The 24,395-nt window shown below is 35.5% G+C and overlaps 1 protein-coding gene across 4 annotated transcripts; it reads right to left on the reverse strand.

Moving 5' to 3' along the window:
- Positions 1 to 1,415: 1,415 nt before the first annotated feature.
- Positions 1,416 to 23,119, reverse strand: GUF1 (GTP binding elongation factor GUF1). 4 transcript variants are annotated; one of them, XM_028088656.2, is made up of 18 exons: positions 22,744 to 22,821; positions 22,336 to 22,397; positions 20,904 to 21,015; positions 20,605 to 20,753; positions 20,040 to 20,120; positions 19,085 to 19,162; positions 18,034 to 18,117; positions 14,866 to 14,930; positions 13,983 to 14,186; positions 12,486 to 12,625; positions 11,204 to 11,327; positions 10,673 to 10,805; positions 9,720 to 9,863; positions 8,497 to 8,630; positions 5,133 to 5,234; positions 4,191 to 4,310; positions 2,587 to 2,623; positions 1,416 to 1,592 (listed from the first exon to the last, which is right to left on the reverse strand). In XM_028088656.2, the coding sequence occupies exons 3-18, from the start codon at positions 21,001 to 21,003 to the stop codon at positions 1,455 to 1,457; spliced, it is 1,833 nt and encodes a 610-aa protein (XP_027944457.1). In that variant the 5' UTR covers positions 21,004 to 21,015; positions 22,336 to 22,397; positions 22,744 to 22,821; the 3' UTR covers positions 1,416 to 1,454. The 4 variants fall into 4 exon arrangements, with proteins under 4 accessions (XP_027944457.1, XP_027944453.1, XP_027944455.1 ...); XM_028088652.2 differs by lacking the exon at positions 22,336 to 22,397 and having other exon boundaries at positions 22,744 to 23,119; XM_028088654.2 differs by lacking the exon at positions 22,744 to 22,821 and having other exon boundaries at positions 22,336 to 22,737.
- Between the last annotated feature and the right edge of the window lie 1,276 nt (positions 23,120 to 24,395).

The following is a 24,395-nucleotide window of genomic DNA, read 5'->3' on the forward strand; positions in this document are numbered from 1 at the left end:
CGTTGATGGAACTGGAGGGTGTTATGCTGAGTGAAGTAAGTCAATCAGAGAAAGACATGTATCATATGACCTCACCGATATGAGGAATTCTTAATCTCAGGAAACAAACTGAGGGTTGCTGGAGTGGTGGGCGGTGGGAGGGATGGGGTGGCTGGGTGATAGACATTGGGGAGGGTATGTGCTATGGTGAGCACTGTGAATTGTGCAAGACTGATGAATCACAGATCTGTACTTCTGAAACAATGCAACATATGTTAAGAAAAAAGAAAAAGAAGCAGATAGCAGGAGGGGAAGAATAAAGGGGAGTAAGTCGGAGGGGGAGACGAACCATGAGAGACGATGGACTCTGAGAAACAAACTGAGGGTTCTAGAGGGGACGGGGGTGGGGGGATGGGTTAGCCTGGTGATGGGTATTAAAGAGGGCACGTACCGCGTGGAGCACTGGGTGTTGTACACAAATAATGAATCATGGAACACTACATCAAAAACTAATGATGTAATGTATGGTGATTAACAATAAAAAAAATTTAAAAAAGTTCAATGGCTAACCTCATTCAGTTCTTTCAAGGTAGAGGGCAAAATTCAGTGGCTAAAGTATCTTATTGTAATACAGTCTGCCCTCTGGTTTGTTCACTAACTGGGTGAATGGAAGTAAGAACCAGCATGGTGGCCATTTACTGGCTGTGTGACTCAAGTTACTTAACTAAAGCTCTGTCTCAACTATGAAATCTAGACAATAATTATTAAACTGCATTAATAATAGCTGCTAATACCAAACACCTATCGGTTTGCACCAAATGCATCTTAGTTATCAAGATCAGACAGCCCTACCCTTAATTTAGATGTGTATTAAACTGTTTCAAACATAAAAAATTTAACACTAGACAGCACATGTCCAGCTAGAATGCTATTTGACTTTATTTGATAACTGACTCATATAAATCTAAATTTCTCCAGTTAACAAATTGATACTTAGGTGATTTTGAAAATACTTTAGCTTAGGCTTGAACTAGATAGAATCTAAAGTATGGGGCCTTGTAGTGTAAAAAAATATGCCTGAAAACAAAATAGTTAAGATTCACTGAACAGTACTGTGTCATACACTCTTCTATTTTAAACATACTAATACAATCTTCACAACAACCTATGGAGGTAAATAACAGTATAATCTTGACTTCACTAAAGAGTAAACAGAGAGGTTAAGTAATAATTTACCTTGCTAGTGAGTGGTAGAACAGAAATTTGAAACCAGACTATATAGTTTCAGAATCCAAGCTCTTACCTGCCCACTACTTACTCTTCAAAGAGCTAATAGGTTATTTAAACCTAAAAACCCTGAAAGTAACAAGCAAATTTTAATAATTTTCATTCTTTTGTCAACATATAAATTGCTATGAAAAATTAAAAGATACACGTTTTAATTTATGAAAATTCACTGTATTTTTTTCCACCAATTACTTATCAGGTTGTGTTCTTAGAACTTTTATAAAAGCATCTTTTGGAACTTCAATGTTGCCAATTTTCCTCAGTTTTTTCTTTCCTTCTGCTTGTCTCTTCAAAAGTTTCATTTTTCGGGTAATATCACCACCATACTGAAAAATATTTTTAAAAACTGGAAGTCCAAATCACTCCACAGAAAATCATACAATTGCATACAGACATCAATACAATTATAATAACCTTACAATTATTACCCATGAGGTAGACATCTGCAAAGTTACCTTTCTAATCACCTTCACAGCAGATCATAATTTAACATCTTCGAAGAATGATAAAGGCTTTATTTTTTGGATGGAGATGAAGATTACCAAGGAAACCCAATATTATATTATATTATGCATGTCAAGAAGAATATTATCCTCTTACTGATTCAAGTCTTAAAATTCTGGATCATATAGTCTAATAAATTCATACTGCCAGTCCTGACACTAAGGATTTAGAAAAAGCATTTACCATTTACTTCTCATAACTGAGTTAAGAAATTTTAATAGAAGGGGGGGCGCCTGGGTGGTTCAGTCGTTAAGTGTCTGCCTTTGGCTCAGGTCATGATCCCAGGGTCCCAGGATCGAGCCCCGCATCGGGCTCCCTGCTCCGCGGAAGCCTGCTTCTCCCTCTCCCACTCCCCCTGCTGTGTTCCCTCTCTCGCTGTGTCTGTCACACAAATAAAATCTTTAAAAAAAAAATACAAAAAAATTTTTAATAAAAGGGACCCAAATGGCAAAGCAATGTAGGAGAGGTGGATTTCAAATTGCCATACTCTTCCCACTGTAAGACACAGTCATTGTCTTCAAAATTTCTCCTTATAAATTAGATCAATAAAACATGTTATCCTGATCATAACAATTACAAAAATAATTTATTGGGTAGTACTTCATATAAGGAAATTTTTATAAAGAAGATGGAAAAATAAGAATGTTATCAAAATGAATATATTAACAGTCAAGCTGAGATTTACCTATTTAAAAAGAAAACTGGAGATGAAATGGTTATTGTAGAAACAATGGAAACCAATATATAACCCCCTCTGATTTTAAACTCATGAAAACAGATATATTAATAAAAAGTAGAATACAGGCAGGTACGTACACATTTTGCCAAAACGTTTTTCCTATAAGCTTTCACACTGTAAAAAGAGGAAATTTTATATAAAAATTATGTAATTTCAATGTACTCTTTAAAAAAGAATTTTATTTTCCAAAACAATCTCCACTTTCAAGATTTAAATAATCATGTCATACCTAAGTAAAACTGCCATAAACAAATGGATAGGTCAAATGCTCTTTTATCTATTTTTATGTACTTGACATAAAATAGAAAATGGATTCAACATGAACATCAACATAAGTTTTATTAAGAATAAAAAAGGTCATGGATTGTGGGTAGTCTTGATTAGGCCAAATTCAAGAGTAAGTATAACCTTAATTATAAGAATTATACAAGGTCATTTCTGGCTCAACCTAAAACTGTTCTTACCACTACTATTTCCAAAAAATTTAAAAATGGTTATCATGACATTACTGACTCTACCATTTATGGGTTAAGAGTGACTAGGAATATAAAAAATATATTACTTTTATAAACCCCTTTTCAGGGCAAACTAATTTTAATATATCCACCAAAGCAGATACAAACTAATCTATTTCTATAGTGTTTCTAAGAAATTTGGAAGATAAGAAATTTGAAAAAAGTTCCATTTATATGTATTCCTTAAGAAGATATAAAAATCTATTTTTTTTTCTCTAAGGTATCTTCTAACCCCAACACAATTATGTTAGAATTATTTGCTATTTTAAATTGTACTTTCCAGGATGTTCCCTGGTTATCAACTCTACTCTGCCTAATCTCTGGGTAACTCGTGAAACTCAAAACAATTAACTAAAGCAAAATTGTGTTGGAAAATGAAATTCACTGCAAATACAGGCATAAAATTTGTCCCAAGACTATGTAAAAATGTTGGTTGTAATTTCACCACTACTAATACATGTAGGTTTGGGTTTAAACTACAACTGAATAGCAATTTCCAGCTAGGGTGTACTTCTGATTTTCCAGGAGTCAAGGAAATATGCTGCATGGTACTTCCTGCATTTACTGTTACCTAGTAGAGCAGCTTATTCCATGTTCTGATCACATCTCTCATAAAAAAGACCAGTTTCCTACATAAATTAGCCTATTTTCCATGTCGACTATAGATTACATAATCAATCTACAATGCAAAGCTCAACATAACAGCATTCCTCTGTCTGTCATCTCTGATTTCTAATTTGGCTAGATCTGAGAAGTAATATTAAATGCTTCAAGTAAAAATCGTAATTTAGTTTTGTCTTTTGGAAGAATATCTCCAAAACTTTTTTTTTCCCTCAAAACTTAAGTTTCAGTTGCTATTAGCTTATAAATTATACCTTACCCAGGAAATTCAGTAATCATTCAGTAAAATGAATGGAAATAAAGCAATTCCTCAAACCCATGCCCATTATATTATTATAAATAATATCTCTCAGTGTTAAGTAAATCACTAACAGTTATCAATTAAGTGGAATTAAAAATCAGATTAGTGTTTCTACAAATAAGAATAAGGCTTAAGGCCAATGTGAAGTTAAATTTTTCAATATTATTTCATAATACAGTGCTAGTCCTATCATTTCTAACCATTTACCATTTCTAAAACAGAACAAAAATGAATTTCAACTCACGTTTCTCTTGCAATGATTTTACTTCCAATAGCAGCTTGAATTGCTATCTCAAACAGCTGCCTAGGAAGAGAATCCTTAAGACGTTCACATATGGCTTTGCCAACAGTGTGTGCTTTGTCTCTGAGAGAGAAAATGCAACTGTTTACATATCCTAAGTATGAATATTTAAAGTACCTTTCTAGTCCATATACATAATCAATGTAAAGGTGATTTCTCAAGGAGGTTCAAATGGAACTCATTTGTCATAAACATCCCTTACTATTAATCACATGACTTTTCTGATTGCAAAAATAACATTATGACCATTACAGGAAATGTAGAAAAACATACATAAAAACCATTATTGATGCCCTTCCCTTCAACCACAGAAAACCAATGTTAAACATTTTAGAATGTCTATGTTAAACATATATCCTCCCGTTATTTTTCTGCATATGTTTGATATTTTAGTTTGAATCGGAGTGTATATATGTCTACCCTTTTATTTAATAGGCATTTTTATATCACTTAAGATTACTTCACAGTAAAGTTTTAATCGCTTAACAAGATTATTAAATAGGTGCTCCATTATTTTTATCACTCTATTTGCTGAACATATAGGATATTTCATTTTTCATTAATATAAATTTTTTTATGAATATAAAAACCTTTTTGTTCTCAATTTTAAATCTATCATAAAGTTTATAACCATTTCTTCTACTTTTCTTACCCTGGTGAGGGAAACATTTCTTTCCATGACACTATTCTTCTTGGCTATTTTAATTCTATTCTTTCATATCTAACAGTTTGAAAAGAGAAGCATGGAAAAAGAATGGAAGGAAAAACTAGTACAAGGAAATTTAAGTTTTCAAAATGTAGCTGTCAAATAAAAATAAGCAATCAATAATTAAATAAAAACATGTCAAAACTGGTTACTTTCACATTAGTTTCTATTCAACTTACTTGTGTACAATAGTTACCAGCTCCTCTACAAGATTTCCATTCAGTAGAATATCCATTTTTACAAGGTCTGCAGTCTGGTAGCCTGCATCTTCGTAATCAAAACTAACAAGGAAAAACATCCAAGTGATAAATAAACATACTTCCCAAGAGACTGTATGATTTTTCTTTGCAAAACATCTTTTTTCTACCCATCCCCATACACCCCACCCAAAGATCTAACTTTCTAGCAAAATACTAAATATACATTTCACATAAACGGATGTAGATGACCACAGTGAGGAACAAACTCCCTCATCTTTTTACATTTATGAAATGAAAGGCAAAAGCAAGGGCTACATGCTTTACAGGGGAAAGGAAAATAAACTGGTAAGCCAGTCTAGGAAAATGGGACACTGAAGGCAAATGTCACCTTCTTCCCAATGTTTCCTCCCAAGAGCTGGCTGGCTGTAGACAACAGTATATATTAATGGGTCATTCTCAGAGATTCATTAAGTTTGGGTTTCTGTTTAGCTTTCTATTACCAGTTAAATAAATGCTATGGCACTGATAAAGAGTCACTATAAATAAGACTTCTGGATTTCATATACTACTCTTCGGTTTGAAACTTCACGGGGCTTTTTTGAGGATGAAATAAGTTAATACGTGTAAAGCACTGAAACAGTACCTAATACAAAAACAGTGTTTTGAACAGAGCCTAGCTTAGCACATAAAAGCACTTGGTTAGCGTCAGCTATCACTATTAAACAATATGGTCAAAGCTTACAATGCTAATCAAAACAGGTTTAACTCTCAAAGCTGAAGTCTAAGGAGAAAGAAAACTTTAATTATGCTTACATTGTCTTTTCAATTATGGATAAGAACATGTACAGTCCTAAACTGTCTTAATTTTAAAAGCACTTGGTTAGCGTCAGCTATCACTATTAAACAATATGGTCAAAGCTTACAATGCTAATCAAAACAGCTTTAACTCTCAAAGCTGAAGTCTAAGGAGAAAGAAAACTTTAATTATGCTTACATTGTCTTTTCAATTATGGATAAGAACATGTACAGTCCTAAACTGTCTTAATTTTAAAACAAAGTGATGCCTAGAGCTGCAAAGTATTTGGTTTCTAAACCTTTACCGGGAAGGTCACAAATTGATACTGATACTCTCTAAAACCATATTATTACCTAAAATTTTGCTAAAATCCTTTCTTCAACAAACAGTAAGTGTTTACTATATGAAAGATACCATCTTGGGGCGCATGGGTGGCTCAGTCGTTAAGCATGTGCCTTCGGTTCAGGTCATGATCCCAGAGTCCTGGGATTGAGCCCCACATGGGGCTCCCTGCTCAGCAGGAGGCCGGCTTCTCCCTCTCCCACTCCCCCTGCTTGTGTTCCCTCTCTCGCTGTGTCTCTGTCAAATAAATAAAATCTTAAAAAAAAAGATACCATCTTAAAAGTACTACGCAGAATACAAAGAAAGAAAAAAACCTAGACATAGTCCCTAGACTTCACCTGTTTACAACTTTAAAATCTTCAGTGTTCCAAAATTTTAAGAATTTCTCCACTCATTTTTTCAAAAGAAACCATTAAACAAATGTCTGTGTTTCCAAGACAGCCAAATGGAAACCTAACCTCTACTCAAAACACAGTTATTCATTCAAGTGTACCCCTGAAATGCGGGAAACAGTTTTAGGACTCCAAAAGGCTACTTGGGGGTTTAAGGACAAATAGTTCCATCAAGTTAAGTATCAGAAGCAGCCTCACTACAGTCTTCATATAACAAAGGAATCCTTCTTCTGACCCAGCTGCAGAAGATTCTTGCCACCTGGCATAAGAGAAATTGTTCCTTATCTCAGTCCACAAGAGGCCGACGGCCTGGGCTAGGTCACAGACTGTGATGCATTTTTGTTAGGAACTGAATATATGTAAAAAAGATCCATCTTGAACACAAGAATCACCTTAATTCTGGAAGCTGGCATTATTTTATTTTTACATAGTTCAAAATTAAACATGTTCTTTGATTTAATCTGAAGTATGTTTAAGTTTCTAAGCTAAAAGATTTTAAGCCCACTTAACTCATAAAGTGGCATCCAAATGCAAACTACAATTGACAGACTTTGTTAAAAACGTTTATAAACACTTAGCTTAGTAATCATTCTTTTAATCACAATAATTTTGTTTTGTTTAAAGATTTTATTCATTTATTTGTCAGAGAGAGAGAGTGCACAAGCAGGGGGGACAGCAGGAGAGAGAGACGCATGCTTCCCACCGAGCAAGGAGCCCCACGCGGGGCTCAATTCCAAGACCCTGGGATCATGACCCGAGCTGAAGGCAGACGCCTAACTGATGAGCCACCCAGGCGCCCCCACAATAATTGTTTTTTAACAACATGCTGCCTCAATTCGTTTTACTTTAAACCCCACTGCCACTTATTTGCTTAAGTTCTTGTCTAGAAGAAGACACGGAAGAAAAAAATTGGGTGAAAAAGTAGAAAAGTAATTTCTCAATACAAACACAAAGAACACTCCTTTATATCAATTATGACTTTCATTCTAAAGCTCATTTCATAAAGCTAAATTTCCAGGTCACTGTCGGATGTTCTTTGAACAGTGGAATTTTTCTTTGAATGTTAGTATTAAATATGCCTGCACATGTAGGTGCATGTGTATTTTACAGATATGAATGTTCATTTTCCCCACTTCACAGTGTATTTTATATTTTCTTTATATTCCAATATATGCTATCCAATAACATAAGATTTTAGGATACTAAGTGCATCTAGAGTTATTTACCCCAACAGAAAATACTCCCAAAATGCTATGCATGGAGTTCTTTGTTAATAAGTATTAAATCTTCCTTCACTTCTATCAGGCTGTTCCTCTATGCATTCCTGGGTATGAGACAATGGTTTTCATAATGTGGACCACTTATTCTGGAGAAGACCAAGTTATTAGAGTGTTCACAGATACAGGGGCACACCTGGCATTTTTGAAACTAAATATGTACTTCTGTTTTCCAAATACATACAGGTGCTCCCAGGATTACATAACACACACATACAATGTACCACTAAGATCACAGTAGCTTCTTGAAATTAAGTATAATTTTTAACAGACAGGGGAATATACTCTTTCATGAAGAGGACACTACTTTTTTTTTTTTAAAGGAAGGGTAATAGTTTGATGAACGGAAGGAATTCATTCTTCCATAAGCAAATTGTGAGTACTAACACTTTTAAGGTTGCTTCAAGCCTTTCTATCCTTCTCCACTATCTTCAAGAGAGCATAGATTATTAAATAAGTGGAGTATTAGTATACTCATGTCGGTCATTATTTCAAAAAAGTTATCCAGGTATCTGAATTTCCCATTAAATTTTTACCTAGCATATCCAGAAGACAGGGATTTCAAAGAATCATAAAAATCCACCACAATTTCATTCAAAGGTAAGAGATATTTAAGCATAACTCTATTTTGATCAATATACATCATATTCTTCTGAACTGCTCTTCGAGCCTAAAAAAGAAAAATGTGTTTAATGATAACCTATTTAAATGATTTACAATGAATATAGAAAGATGTCAATTACCAACCTAAAAATTTCCTTACAAATCCTAATAAAGAGAGGGCAAAATGAAGGAATATTTAATGGTCTACTAAAAACTTGCAAATACTTATAATACAAAGAGAACTATTTCATATTTCAATTATATTATTACCAAAGCTTTTAATCCTTTGTCTTTATCTAACAATTTTATCTTTTTAAAATTATATAGTATTTAATGATAAACCAAATGTAACTACAAATAACATCAAAGTTCTAATTTCTTGTTTTACAAACAAACTTAGGTCCAAAGAAATTCAGCAAGTAACCAAAGTTTTCTAGTTTGTGATTACAGAATTAAAATGCAAGTCCAGGGACGCCTGGGTGGCTCAGTCCTTAAGCGTCTGCCTTGGGCTCAGGTCATGATCCCAGCGTCCTGGGATCGAGCCCCACATCGGGCTCCCTGCTCCGCGGGAAGCCTGCTTCTCCCTCTCCCACTCCCCCTGCTTGTGTTCCCTCTCTCTGTCTCTGTCAAATTAATAAAATCTTCAAAAAAAAAAAAAAAATTAAAAATAAAATAAAATAAAATAAAATACAAGTCCACTAGTAATCATCTGAGAGTTCTTTCCAATATATGTCAGAGTACTTTTTTTTTTTTAAGATTTTATTTGACAGAGATATAGAGATATAGTGTATATATACACATACACACACATAGATGTAGATTTTTATGAAAATTTCTTACAAATTCAATGTGTTCTACAGAGAGAAATCTTTCAAAACCTGACAGGGAAACCACCGTTAGGACTAAAATTTACTTTTATATTAAATTGTATTATACTGGGGCGCCTGGGTGGCTCAGTCGGTTAAGCGACTGCCTTCGGCTCAGGTCATAATCCTGGAGTCCTGGGATCGAGTCCCACATCGGGCTCCCTGTTGGCAGGGAGTCTGCTTCTCCCTCTGACCCTCCCCCCATCTCATGTGCTTTCTCTCTCTCTCATTCTCTCTCTCTCAAATAAAATAAAAAAAATCTTAAAAAAAAAATTGTATTATACTTATACCTGGCAAAGCATCATTACTTTTCCAGTATATTCATCTGGTGTGATAATTGTACCCAAAATAACTGGCTCCAAATATTCTGTTACTTTTGATTTATCAGGGAATTGTGCAGGATTGATGATTGTAATTTCCTTTTCTCTGTATTCCTAAAAATAAGAAAAATCACCAACAGCTAAAAAAAAGTCTTAATTACCATGTTTTAAAATTTGCTTTTAATTTATAGTAAGTGTTAGAATTTATTTATAATTGCATTTGCTGAATAAAAACAAAAGAATTCCTAAAACTTAGGCTAGTATCTTAACATGCCTTGTATTTTAAAAACCACCCAATTGTAACCACTTAATATTTTTTAATAAGTAACATATCTTGTTCATCGACATCTACTAAACACATCTCATGTACCATTGAAAAAGTATGATGTAAAAGCACATTTTAATCTGCCCTTTATAAGGCATTATCAGTAGTTTCCTAAGTTAATTTTGTTGGAAAATATTTACAGACACCAAAGTTAAAATTTGTTTAAAATGAAGAGACTGCCATTCAGATGGAATACTGTCTCTACCACTACCTTGAAATCTAAAATTTCCTACAGCCAGGTAGCAATGAATACTTCACCTTTCGTAAGATAAACTACTTATGACCAAATTATATTCTTCATTTCTGTACTGGATTTAGACAGCATTTTAATTACTAATTCTACATTTTACTCTCAGTAACAGGCTAGTATTGACATTATATAGATTTCTATCAGGTTAAGAAAAATACTGCATAAATTAGTTCTCAAGTGGCTTCTCCATCATTAGTCATAAAGTAATTCAGTTTTTAAATGCTACTAATCAGAGATTTCATGTAATAGCTAGTCAGCTAATGGTGTACTAAAAAGTTTCTCTTGCATTCTGCACATACATACATACAGGTATTTCGTTTTCCCTTGTTTGCTGGTTCACAACAGTACCTTTATCAATTTTGCTGATGAAAGAACAGCTTTATATGGAACAGTTGGGGTTGTCAAAATTACAGAAGCATTATATTCTTGCTCCAGTCGCTGGTTGAAAACTTCCATATGCAAAAGTCCAAGAAATCCCAACCTGGGGGAGAAAAAGCCAAACTCCAAAATGCTTATGTCTCATGGGCCCTGGTTTCTTTAATGAATATAGTGTTACTTTGTGGGGGGTAGAATCAAAACTCATTCCAAAAAAAAAAAAGTCATTCAAGCAATTCACATAATTAAATGCTAACAAAACTTCATTAAATAAGATCCAAAATTTCAAGAAAAAAAAAGAAAAATTTCTATCGGAATTCTATTTAAAATTGCTATAAAGCTTACCCATAGAATATGAATACAGTGTGAAACAGACATATACTTGTTTTGGTTCACTTTATACTAATAAGAATTTATCTTCAGAAATGAAATGTTCAGGAGCAATGAACCACTTAAACTTCACTTTTCAATAAAAATTTGATCCTACAGGGAAAAGAATCTTACCTCCAGCCAGCACCTAAGGCAAGGCTACTATCCCGATGAACTGTCACACTGGAATCATTTATAGTCAGTTTTTCTACAGCACTCTTCAGGTTATTATATTCAGATTGGTCTATAGGGTACATTCCTGAGGACACAATGATTTCTAATTATCACATGTGAAAATCTGCCTAAAAACTAAATATACAATGCTTCCAAGATCAAAATTAATCATTTAGCTTTTAAATTACTTCCCTATATTTCACTGACCACTATAATTGGTTTGCTAAAGAAACTGAGTATTAAGTTACATTGGCGTCAAAGTACCGTGCAAGTTTCAAAGCCTTAATGAATTTACAAATGGATTCACAACCCAAGTGATGTTTTTATGCTTTTGCAAAAATATAAGAAAAATTAAAAAGAACCATGGGAATCAGGCCTATTAGAAAAATACATTATTTCAAGAAACAAAAGTTGAAGACATCCTACAACCACAAATGAAACTCCCTTAGTAGATGAAAAACAGAAGTAGAAATGAAAGCTACACTGAGTTCTGGGGCAGATAATCTATTAAAATCAAAGATAAATTCTGCTTTTCTCAATTCACCAACAAAAACCATACAATTACTGATTCATCAGATTCTTTTTCATCTGACACCTCAAGTCCTTATCTCTCAAGTCCTCCAAAATTCAAATGATTGGCTTTGCCTAAAGGTGGGGGTAAACACACTTCATACTTCCCCGAGACAGATACAAAGGGAGAAAAGCAAGTGGAGGATACCCAGCACAGAGTAACTTGACGACCTTCAATCAGGCCTTCCTTTTCCAAGTGTCTGTTAACACCACACAGTAGTTAAAAGTTGTGAAGTCATGCATATGAGAGGTAACACTATCCTCTGCCATGTGTACAGTAGTACTGTACAATATTAAAGAAAGTCCAATAGGAAGGCAGTCAGTAAATGTCCACTGACAATTAGTAAAGAAAACATCCTAACTAGAAAAATATTCCAGATGCAATGACCTACTCTCTAGGGAAACAAAAAGGAAATTCATATCACTATGTTCTTTTATATATCAGAGAGCTTGTTTGTTTTAAGAGCTTATACTTTTTAAGAGGTTCTAAAAAAATGTAGGAAATGATCTCCCACATAAAGTTTCACTATACATATGAAATTAACTGATACATAAATAGCACACAAAAAAACTAAAAGAAATACAGTATTCTGGAATTAGCTATTATTTAAAATGAATATTTCTAATTTAAAGAATAAATTGGCCCTCATCCTTGACTTTGTGAGCTCCTCACCTGCAAATACCATTGGTTTCGCTGATTTAAACCCAGGCAAGGGCTCCACTGGTTGTTTAGGTAAATATAATGTATCTCCTATTTGTGCTTCAGTGACATCTTTCATCCCAGCAATCAGATAGCCCACCTGTCCTGCATATCTAAATAAAATTATTATATGGAAATATTTACCGCTTTAATGTTTCAAGTGCATACTCAACAATTAGCTCTACCTTTCCCGGAATGATTACATTTTCCAAACAAACCTCATCTAATTCAAAGTAAGTACTACATATCAATTCTCAATGCGAAACTGTCAGCAAAAGAACATACCATGCCTTACAGTCCATTATCAAGGGCCTCTGCAACACAACAAGTCTACAGCCTTCCTCCTGACTCTGCCCACCTTTGCATATTAAACAACAGCTTCTAAAATATAATGTAAACATAGTGAAACTAAGTGCAGAAACACAAAATAACTTCTTGTAGTGTAAAACACTATTTTATTAATGAGTTGTGTCACTAATGTGTTTTTTAAAAAAAAAAAAGATAAATTTTTAACCAAGCAGAAAAATGTGAACTCTAAACAAATCTGACACCAATCTGATGTTCCTCTTGTAGGAAAAGAGCACATCCCAAGATTTCAGAGTTTTAGCTCAGTTTTTGTTGTTTTTTTAAAGGAAATTCCCTACATGATAACAAACTAATTTACATTTAGGATAAGGTATCAGAATCTTAAGATACAGTAGTGGTCAATGTACGAACTATATGATGGAACACAGACTTTGGAAATATTTGAGTAAAATTAAAATAGACTATGACTCAATTAAATAAAAAATGTAATAAGCAAAATAGTACTGGTTTTAGACATACATTAAACTATCAAGTGTGACCTATATACTTACTACCTTAATTTTTACAGATGAGGAAACAAACACCTTAGAATGCTCCAAGTATGTGCCAGATGATTTATCTCATCAGTACCTGGAATACTGATGGAGCAGGCACTCAAGTATTTGTAAGTGAACTCAAATTCAGTTTTTCTAATGCACACTACACCTTGCTAACCCCATCTGTCATGGATTCTAATCAAAGTTTTACTGTGAATTCCATACAAAAGGAAAAAATTACCAAATTTTCTTCACTACTTTTATGTTGAAAAATCTAATTATAAAAAAATTAAATATCAAAATTGATACCCAGTATGATTTGGATATGGGTGAGAGAACTATCTCTTTCACTGTCTCATCAAATTCATCAATATAGGACCCAATGTGCACCAGATCATAAAATTTATGACTAGTCAAAAGGAATAAAAATGTATCAAATTTATACTGTCCTTCACACATGAGAGTCCCCTTGCAAGAGCATTTACTATTTAGTTGCATTAAATAATCAGTCTGGGTTTTTTTTTTTCCTGAGTTACCAAATTGGGATCATTCTGAGCATACCAAGCTGAGAAAGGCAGAGATCGAAACACATACAAATATATTTTAATTGCTACTGCAGATTACTTACAGTTTATGTGTTGGCTGCTCATTAGGATTCAGAACTCCTACTTCATTAACTTCATATGTCTTTTTAGTATGTGCAGATATAATTTTATCTCCTTTGGAAACCACTCCATCAAATAATGCTACATTGGCTATCACACCCCTATACTGGTCAAATGTGGAATCAAATACCAAAGCTTTCAGGGGATTTTTGCGATGCACTTTGGGACTATTAAAAATAAGTAAAAAGAAAATATACACAGAATTAAAATCTTAATAAAATGCCTATTTTAAAATCAAATATTATGCTTAATTTATTCTAGTACCTGAGAAAGTCACCCAAGTGACAGCCAAAATAAAAAGATCTTCCTAAAGTACAATGCCTATTTTTATATTAGTTTTATTTCAACCTTGAGTTTTAAATGACTGTTTTAAGGACGCCTGGGTGGCTCTATCGTTAAGCGTCTGTCTTCGGCTCAGGTCATGGTCCCAGGGTCCTGGGATCGAGCCCTGCATCAGGTTCCCTGCTCAGCGGGAAGCCTGCTTCTCCCTCTCCCGCTCCCCCTGCTTGTGTTCCCTCTCTGTCTCTCTGTCAAATAAATAAATAAAATCTTTAAAATAAATAAATAAATGATTATTTTAAGATGATTTATGAAACTGATGAAATACATTTATTCAGTATTAAAACACAATAACTGCTAATTTATTCAAGTCTCTTTATTACAATGATTATTAGGAAGAGAACCCAATCACCCTTGTTTGCTTTTTTTTCCTATACTATGCTTGATTTCTATGCATAATAAAAATAATGTATTTTCACTCACCACAAGAATGGTCTAATCTAAAATTACAAATCAGACTGACGGCCTTTGTACGATTAAACAGCACAAAAATAGCAAAATACTTACGGTGGTATTCTTTCAATGACTGCCTGAAGAACTCTTTCAACATTAGTTCCAAGTTTAGCAGAAATCTGAAAAAATATGTATTAAAAAAATAAAGATTTAAAGATACTTTTCAATCCAGGTGACTGAGCTTTATAATCAGAAAAAAGAAAGAATTCTAACAGTTATCAATTTGAATAAAGTAATAAAAGGAAGCACAAAGCATATACTATACTGACAAATGTCCTTCCATTACAATTAGGTAAGTCTATGGTTCGTGGATTAAATTACAAAAGCATTCTAATTATGGTACTGAAAGAGCAGTGGTCTAAGAGTTTAAAAAAATCTGAGTAACAGTTACAATTCTGTATGGACTGTATGACTTTGACCAATACATATTTGAGCTTCAAGTTCCTCATCTAATAAATGATCATTTATATTTTTTCTAAATCTCAAAACTGTTGTGTAAAGAGAATAAACAATATATGTGGATGACACACATGTAGTTACAAGGCATACTACTACTATGGTTCTCCCACTGAGAGAATGAGCATGAAGACTCAAACACAGGTATGACTCACCTTTGTCATCACTAGTAACTGGACTGCCTCTTGAAATCTTGATTTTTTTTTTTAAAGAGTTTATTTATTTATTTGAGAGAGAGAGAGAATGAGAGAGAGAGAAAGCACATGAGATGGGGGGAGGGTCAGAGGGAGAAACAGACTCCCTGCCAAGCAGGGAGCCAGATGCGGGACTCGATCCTGGGACTCCAGGATCATGACCTGAGCCGAAGACAGTCGCTTAACCAACTGAGCCACCCAGGCGCCCCTGAAATCTTGATTTTAAAACCCATTTCCTAAAAACCACCTCTTAACCTTTAAACTCTCTCTAGATCAGTTTCTCAAGTCAGCACTAAGGACAGTTTGGGCTGATAATTGTTTTAAGGGTTGTTCTATGCACTGTAGAATGTTTAATAGAATCTATGGAATGTCATCTACCCACATGATGACAACAGCACCCACTCCCCAGTATGACAACAAAAATCATTTCCAGATATTGCCAAATGTTTCCTAGGGGACAAAACTACCCCTAATGAGAACCACTGCTCTAGACTCCAGTACCTTCTTTGCAACAATCCATCAAGTTCCCGTCTCTAAACCATTGAATGGACTACCTTTTTTCACTATCCATTAGCCCCCAGCCCCCTCCTTTCCCAGCTGAGACTCCAGGGTCCACTATTTACAATCACAGTTCAACCACTATCTATTCTCTCCCTATCAAAAGTTTGGTAAAACTCAAATGTGACTGCTTCCAACAATGTGTCTTGTCTTTTTTTTTTAAGACGGTATTGATTTGAGAGCGAGTGAGTTAGCATAAGCAGGGGGGAGGGACAGAGGGAGAAGGAGAAGCAGACTCCCTGCAGAGCATGGAGCCCAACACAGGGCTGGATCCCAAGGCCCCGAGATCATGACCTGAGCCAAAGTAAAACACTTAACTGACTGAGCCACCCAGGTGCCCCAACAATGTGTCTTTTCTATGCTTATAATACAAAGGGCTTAACATTACTGGAGAAAAAACAAGTAACTGGTCTGGCGGGCTTCTTGTGAACTCATGACCACACATCTCAAGGTGCAGTTAAACTTCCCAACTTCCCAGGACGTGTCCCGTAGTAAATTCACATTACCACTCAGTAAGGTGTTTCACACCACCTTCCTTTTCAATCTACACGTTTTCCCCTCTGGCCAATTCACGCTTGATGACTTAGCCCGTTATTTCATTTAAGGAAACAGAAAACACAACTCCCTTATCCAAATAAACAAATCTGTCTGTATCTATACTCGTAACCATTCTGTGGTCTCTCATTACAATTTGAGAATTATTCCCCCTTCTCTGAAGACTCAATCCTTCCACACTTTCTATTCTGAATCCTATTCTAATCCTTCTCAAGCTCTTACTCATAACGCCCTCAAATTGACAATAATGTAGTTTGGCTTCTAGGACCTTTTCTCTACACTTCTCCCTAGGAAACCACATTCGTTTACAAGGCCTCAATACCACATACATGTTAAAAACTCCTAAGTATCTATGTCTGACCCCAATTCTCTCCATGAATGCCTGAATTGTAGATTTACATAATATCCCTACTTGGATGTCTAATAGACATTTCAAACCCACTACGTCCAAAGCAAAGCTTTTCCTTTTCTCCTGTATCATTTCCTCTCCAGCTCCTCCTCCTATCGATATTAACGTCTAGTATCAACTACTTGCTTAAACCCAAAGCTACCTGATTCTTCCCTTTATTTCACTTCATTACATGTAACCCACCAGCAAATCTCTCCTATCTACAAATATACATTAAATTCGCCCACTTCTCCAGCATCACGATCACATACTTAGCCACCTCCACAGAACCTGAGCTATTACGGGAAGCTGGTTTCCCCTTATCGCTTATTGTTTTCTAATGAATTCTCTATAAGGCAACCTGATCAGTTTATTTTCCTCACTTAATTAAATCCTTTAACTTAGGGTGCCTGGGTGGCTCAGATGGTTAAGCGTCTGCCTTCGGCTCAGGTCATGATCCCAGGGTCCTGGGATCGAGTCCCGCATCGGGCTCCCTGCTCCTTGGGAGTCTGCTTCTCTCTCTCTCTCTCCCTCTGTCTCTCATGAATAAATAAATAAAATCTTTAAAAAAAAAAAAAATCCTTTAACTTAGAATAATTTTCAATACCTTCGAATCTTAAGAAAGTGATAAGACCTTTGTTCCTTAGTTCAACTGGATCACAAGAATAGTTCTTATCTGTCCTAACCATGTAACAAGGATTTTTGGTGAAGATCAAATGAAATATCAGTAAAAAGAACTTTGCAAAACTATGAAAACTTTATATACCGATGGGCTACCAAATACTATGAAATTTCACTTAGGCCAATACCTGAGATTTTTTTTTTTTAAGATTTTTTTATTTATTCATTCGAGACACAGAGATACAGAGAGAGAGCATGAGCAGGGGGAGAGGCAGAGGGGGAGGGAGAAGCAGGCTCCCTGCTGAGCCAGGAGCTGGACGTGGGGCTCGATCCCAGTACCCTGGGATCAAGACCTGAGCTGAAGGCAGACGCTTAACCATCTGAGCCACCCAGGTGCCCCATGAGATTTTTTAAAGTATAACTATGTCTTCAAGAAAAAGGGTATTTTACCTTAATACATTCATCACTTGGAATATCAAACACTTTTTCAATTTGCTTTTCAACCCTTGCAGGATCAGCATTCTTCAGATCTATCTTAAGAAAAAAAATTCATTATGTCTTAACACAGTAAAAATAAAATGTATTACATATTAATAGCATTCAGAGACAGTTAAAAGCATACCTATAACTAATCCCTCTATTTTTCTTTCCAAAAGTATTAAAATAATCTAGATATAGGCAATATAATTTTAACAAGTACGGCCACTGAAAAACAGAGAGCAGGCAGAGCAAAGCATGCAAAAAATGTAGACAGCTGGCAATTCAAGGTGTAAGAGTTCAATAACAATTTATCAACCAACACCATGTAAACTGATTTTGTAAGTTAGATGTAACTTATGACAACAAACTGTCTTACCATAGGCAACTTTACCTCTTTTAAACTTAACTCCATTATAAAAAAATTCAACTGAATGCAGTGCATTGTTTTGTTTTGTTTTTTAAAGTAGGCTCCATGTCCAGCAGAGCCCAACACAGGACTTGAACTCACAACCCTGAGTTTAAGACTTGGGCTGAAACCAAGAATCGGACACTCAACCGATTGAGCCCCCCAGGCGCCCCATAATGCAGATTTTTAAATTAAGATTTTTTACTAATTTCAAAATGTAAAAGTTATGGTTTATTAACAGCACTCAGCTTAGCACTTGGCTGTTATGTTTCATTTGTTACATTGTTTTCCCCAAAGTCATAAGTGCTTTTTCTTTTCCAATATATGTTTTAGTGTGATAAACTTTTTGTGGCTGCCCTGCACATACTCCTTTCCTACAGAAATAGCCTTCAATCACTCCATGTCAATTCAGGCAGACTGTCTTCTCAACTACCTGTAAGGACATAGGAGTTTGAGTTGCAATTCCATCACATGCAATTCAAAGAAATAAATCCTACCAATATATTTAATATATAGTTGAAGACTCCTCATATAAAAAAAGTATACTTAATACTCAAACACCAAATCCACTTTTAGAAAGTAAAATACTAAACACTGTTGTCCCATTAGAATTACCTTGTTTATAACTGGAATTACCGACAGCTGTGCTTCAAAGGCAAGAAAGAAGTTTGCGACAGTTTGGGCTTGAATACCCTAGAAATATCAAGGCACAAGATACTGATATGACCATTCTACCATCTATCACAAAACTTTAATTTAAGACCATTCCATACATCTTCACCAAAAACAGAGGTATAAAGTATGGTATCTATACTTCCATGAATCTGGATAATTCCTTGTGAAAATTCCTTTCATTTTGGGAAATATTACTGGAGACAAAAAAGGTGAAACATGAACCCTCAAGGTCATGAAAGCCCACTAAAGGACACAGTATGTGATGTGGTTTATAGAATCCTGTACTATGTATACAAGGTAGACACTGACTTTCCCTGACAGGAACAAGGAAGGTGTGACACAAGAATTATTTTGGGTTTTGAATGAAAAGTTTGTGAGAAACCGAATTATATCAAAAGGTTTACTTTAATAGGACATCACAGGTCTTACATCAACAATGAATATGTTTTTATGGTTATTTTGTACCACACAAGAACCAGGTAATGTTATTGACATGTTTCTTTAAACTTAACACGTCCCAAATTATTACCTTAAAATCACCCAAGTGACCTCCAAAACAGATTCATTTTCAAGTTCTGCTAAAAATTATTAAAACCCCAAACTAAGAACTGCTAAAAATGGAGGTTTTGGTAGGATGAATGTATAATATACTTCAACAACCCCTTCATTCTTCTGATCAGCTTAAAGTGTTTAAAATATGAACTAGTCAATTTCACAGACTGCTTTAGTGCAATAAAATTCAAATTAACAGGACCAAATTGTATGTTTTGGCTTAAGTAATACAATAAATCTTATTATTTTCAAACAAAAATTCTATTTCCAAAATATATTTTAAGGAAAACCTCCTGAAAAAACTGAATAGCATGTCATACCACATAAAATTAAAAGTACCTACCTCGTTTGCATCAACCACAAGTAAAACACCCTGGCAAGCAGACAGTGACCTGGATACTTCATAACTAAAATCAACATGGCCCTGAGAAACAGAAAATATTGTTACTTCTTTTTTTTTTTTTAAGAATTTATTTATTTGAGAGAGAGAGAGAGAGAGAGAGAGAGAGAAACAGCATGAGAGGGGAGAGGGTCAGAGGGAGAAGCAGACTCCCCGCTGAGCCGGGAGCCCGATGTGGGACTCGATCCCAGGACCCTGAGATCATGACCTGAGCCGAAGGCAGTCGCTCAACCAACTGAGCCACCCAGGCGCCCAATATTGTTACTTTTAAAGTTAGCTGTAATTTTTTTAGGGAGGGGCATTATGGCAAACCTACTGACTCCCCTTGATAAAAAGTTAATACATTTCTTTTTTTGGCCTATACTTGTGAAACAATTTACTCAAACATAAGAACACTGAGAAAACAAAAAGCAAAGTGTTTAACGTTCAGTTCAAAAACTGAACAAGGATTTGTGCGCACTATTAATACAAGGCTGACTTAACAAGAGAGACAAAATGTTAAACTTACGGGTGTATCAATGAGATTTAAAAGGTACTGCTTTCCTTCACAATTATAGAAAAGAGATGCTGTCTGGGCTTTAACAGTGATTCCTCTTTCTCGTTCCACTTGCAATTTATCAAGAACCTGCTTATTATTTTTTGTTTTATCAATTGTGCCTATAAGGAGAAATATTAATATTTCGATGGGCTTTTAAAAAGACACTATACTGCATATAAAATTAAAACCAAAATTTTAAAAAGCACAGTAAAAATGATGATTAATTACTCATGGCTATCAATTAACTACGTAACGTAAAATGAAAATACCTGTTAGTTCCAGGAGCCTGTCGGCTAAAGTACTTTTGCCATGATCCACATGTGCAATGATACTGAAATTTCTAATATTTTCAACAGAGAATCTAGACATGTCAATTTTTTCCTAGAAAAGGAAGAAAAATAAAACATTTATGAGTATACATTTTGCATTAAATGAAAAAAGTATACTAATTCAAAGATTATTCCTTTAACCTGAACAATTTCATTTATAACATATTATTCCTATGACAATAAAAAGATGCATGGCTAAACTCTAATTACAAGCAACTGATTACAACAGCACTCATCAAATACATCAGTTTCACTGTCAAGGTAACAACTTAGCTAAAGAAGAGTCCCTTATAAATATTTCCACCACTTAGAGGGCCAGTAAGAAAATGAATTTATTTTCATGAATGAAGAACACAAGATACCTAGAACTCCTGAACAGCCTTAGAACACCTGGTCTAATAAAACTGCTTGAGGCAAAAAAGCTACAGAAGAGTTTTAAGGAAAAAAAGGAAATTCTTTCCCCCATCACACATTTAGTCAGCAGTCAAATCTATTTAAAAATCTGCGCTCCTAACAGAATCGTCACAAGTTTAATTTACATGCAATCAGGTTAATTGGCAACTTCTTTGGAGAGGAAAAAAAGATATCAGCAAAAAAACTAAAATCAAAACAAAAAAAACCTCATCACTTAAAATTTAAAAATATTTTAAAATGTAACTCCTGATTTTTAATTGTATACATCTTCTTTAACGTTTTATGAAGACTCATTGCAAATTGCTAAAAATGGTTATTCAAGTTGAATGTCAGTTTTTTTGTACTCTAAACATTTTATTTTTCCAAGCAAATCCATTCCATAATCAGCATTTAAAAAGTAAAATTACAATGAAATACACAATACTCATGAGCTTTACATTTTCTTTTTATAAATGAAGACGATGAAGGTACAACTTCTATCTCAAAGAAATTGAGAAAAAAACTAAACCTGATTTGTTTGCCCAGTGGATTCCCCACACCACCCTTTCAATTGCCATTCAATTAAAAAGATATACAGGACTGCACCACTTTTAAGAACTTTGAATTGCAACATAAATTCATTTTACATTCCACAATTTAGAAGAGGGCAATTATCATACTTGTCTTATTTTTTCCAGGTACTCATAACTTGCATTCAATTAATTACTCTACTTTTCTGCCTAAACTGTATCTCTTCCTAGTAAACAAAGAGTGTATTTTTAAAAGGTTGCTGAATTCCTCACCTTCTCCACCACAAGAACAAAGACTAAGAAAACAAGTTGGCTTTGGATCACGTAAAATAAAATAATAAACAGAAGCTAAAGCATATCCAGCACTTCTTACATTATAGATATTGGACTAAAAAGTTCTGTGCCTTACATAGTACAAGGCTCATGAAGAGCCATTCTTTTATCCTTACCTCATTTAGCAAATGAAGAAAACAGGTACGGAAAGTTCAAGCAGCTTCCCCAGGCCACAGAGCTAGTAAGTTGCAGGAAAACGGAGGTTACACTAGTGGCCTCTGCAGCAGGCTTTTAAGAGAATTAAATGCACGCAAAGTCCCTGCATCAGTGCCTCGCATAACCAAATAAATTAGTTACTGACATTACAAACTAGTAAACTCGTGAAGTGACTTGCCCAAGGTTGCATTGATGAGCTGTGGAGGATTCAGAAACCCGAGAGCAAGGCGCGCTCTTAGCTCTACCTCCCTCATCGAATCTCAACCTGGATTCACAGGTAGTCTCGGAAGCCCTTCACGCTTCCATTTTCGCAAGGAAGGCCCACCCAAGTTTTAAAACACGGTGAATCAGAGACTAATGGCGGTCACCTTGCGGTCGGCAGAGCTGTAGAGCCTGTCCGCAGTCCTGGACTTGGCAGCAGCCCCACGGCTCGGCGTGAGGCGAGGCTCCAGGAGCCCCCGATGTGCAGCTGAGGTGGCCCACACCGTGAGCGCGCGACCGTGCCACCTGCCCCGACCCACAGGAGTCCACATCCCTCCGCGCTACGGAGGCGTCAGGAGAAGGTCTCCAGACAGCTCCGCGTCATAGCCTGCGGCGCGATTTTACACAAGACGCCCGCCGCTAAGAGCGGGCGAAAAACACCCAACCAGCTTTACGCAGCAGGAGAAGAAAAAGTACCGTGGCCAGCGTGGCCCAACTAGCGTCTCCGGCGCGACACCCGAGACGCAGCGCCCCTCGTCTGCGCCTCCACGTCGCACGACAGGATGACGTCAGCGCGCCTCCACGCGAGACTGTAAGGAAGTCACGTGAGGGCGAGCGCTCCTGTAGTGTTAATTGTGCCCCAAAACTGCGTTGTGATTTAGCTTCTCCTACCAAATAGCAAAATAATACAGCAACTATTTTAAAATTTGAAAGTCGAAATAAACTCCCCCCCGTTGTTTCTGATATGGCTAATATTTTAGTGCATCTGTAAGGAAACTGGCAGCAAAATTAATTCCAATAATGTATCCTAGGAAAGTTTGGACCAGAACGGAAGGTGAAAAAAGTTACACCCTGAACTCCCAGAAGTCTCCATCATCTTCAAGTTTGATTTCAACAAATACTGACCTTGCAGAGGGCAGATCCCTGGCTAAGTAACGTAGGTGCTAACGATAAGAGATCATGAGACCTATGTAGCACATCCAGAGTCTGTCTCCCACGATCTCTCTTGGGCTTTTCTGGAATGTCTGAAGTTTGGTGCAGAGGAATGAGACAACGGCTGTGTTGAGTTCACCGTTGTATTAGTTCTACTTCGTTCTTGGACTACTATAAATCAAAACAGTACTTGATACAACACTAAGTGCTGCCAGCTTTGTTAGATTATAAACTTAACAGCTACCTTGAATTACAATGAACACAATAATTCATGGCAGTTCATATAAATCAGTTGCAAACTGCAATAATTTGAATATTAGTCTCCTTGATTTCACTATATATACTATTATATACTTAAAATTTTTTCCTTAAATCAAATTACCTTTTATACGTAATTTATTTTAAAAGAAAAATTTGTATCATTACCATACATTGAAAAGCACTGTGACCTGTCATAAATTAAAACGTAAAAATAAGTGTAATTAATTTTTAAAAATGTGATTCAATGCTAAGGTCTCACCTGGGAAAGGCTCTGACTCTCTCTTGATTAAACACATAGATTAGCAGGACATGATCTCGGCTGGGGTCATAATCTGGGGCGGTGTGATCCAGTCAGATACCAAGCTTGGAACCTGCTTAGGATTCTCTGTCTCCCTCTGACCCTGGCCCTCTCCCCTAACTTGGGACTCTTGCTTGCACTGCATGCTCTCTCTCAAAACAAACAAAAGCCAAGAACATACAAATGTAGATTAGCAGACATTAGAGAAAAATAGCACTAAACAAAGATTTTTTTCTCCTTGACCTAATTAGCAGTATTGAAATAAAATTGAAAGGAGAATTTTCTTGGGGCGCCTAGTCAGTTAAGCACCTGCCTTCCGCTCAGGTC

This window comes from Eumetopias jubatus, unplaced genomic scaffold (genome assembly GCF_037043125.1).
Source record: "Eumetopias jubatus isolate StellerSeaLion01/CBP00866 unplaced genomic scaffold, mEumJub1_p1.0 scaffold_2, whole genome shotgun sequence".
Lineage (NCBI taxonomy): Eukaryota > Metazoa > Chordata > Mammalia > Carnivora > Otariidae > Eumetopias > Eumetopias jubatus.

Bases quoted from the DNA above. Each gene is read 5' to 3' on its own strand.
- GUF1 (XM_028088652.2), bottom strand. From the start codon at position 22,908: ATGTGGACTCCTGTGGGTCGGGGCAGGTGGCACGGTCGCGCGCTCACG. The intron at 20,754-20,903 runs GTATTTTCATTT...TTCTCCTTATAG, and splicing joins CAGGCTCCTGGAACTAACAG to GCACAATTGATAAAACAAAA. The intron at 8,631-9,719 runs GTATAAGTATAA...TTTCTTTTTTAG, and splicing joins AAGTAATGATGCTTTGCCAG to GCTCGAAGAGCAGTTCAGAA.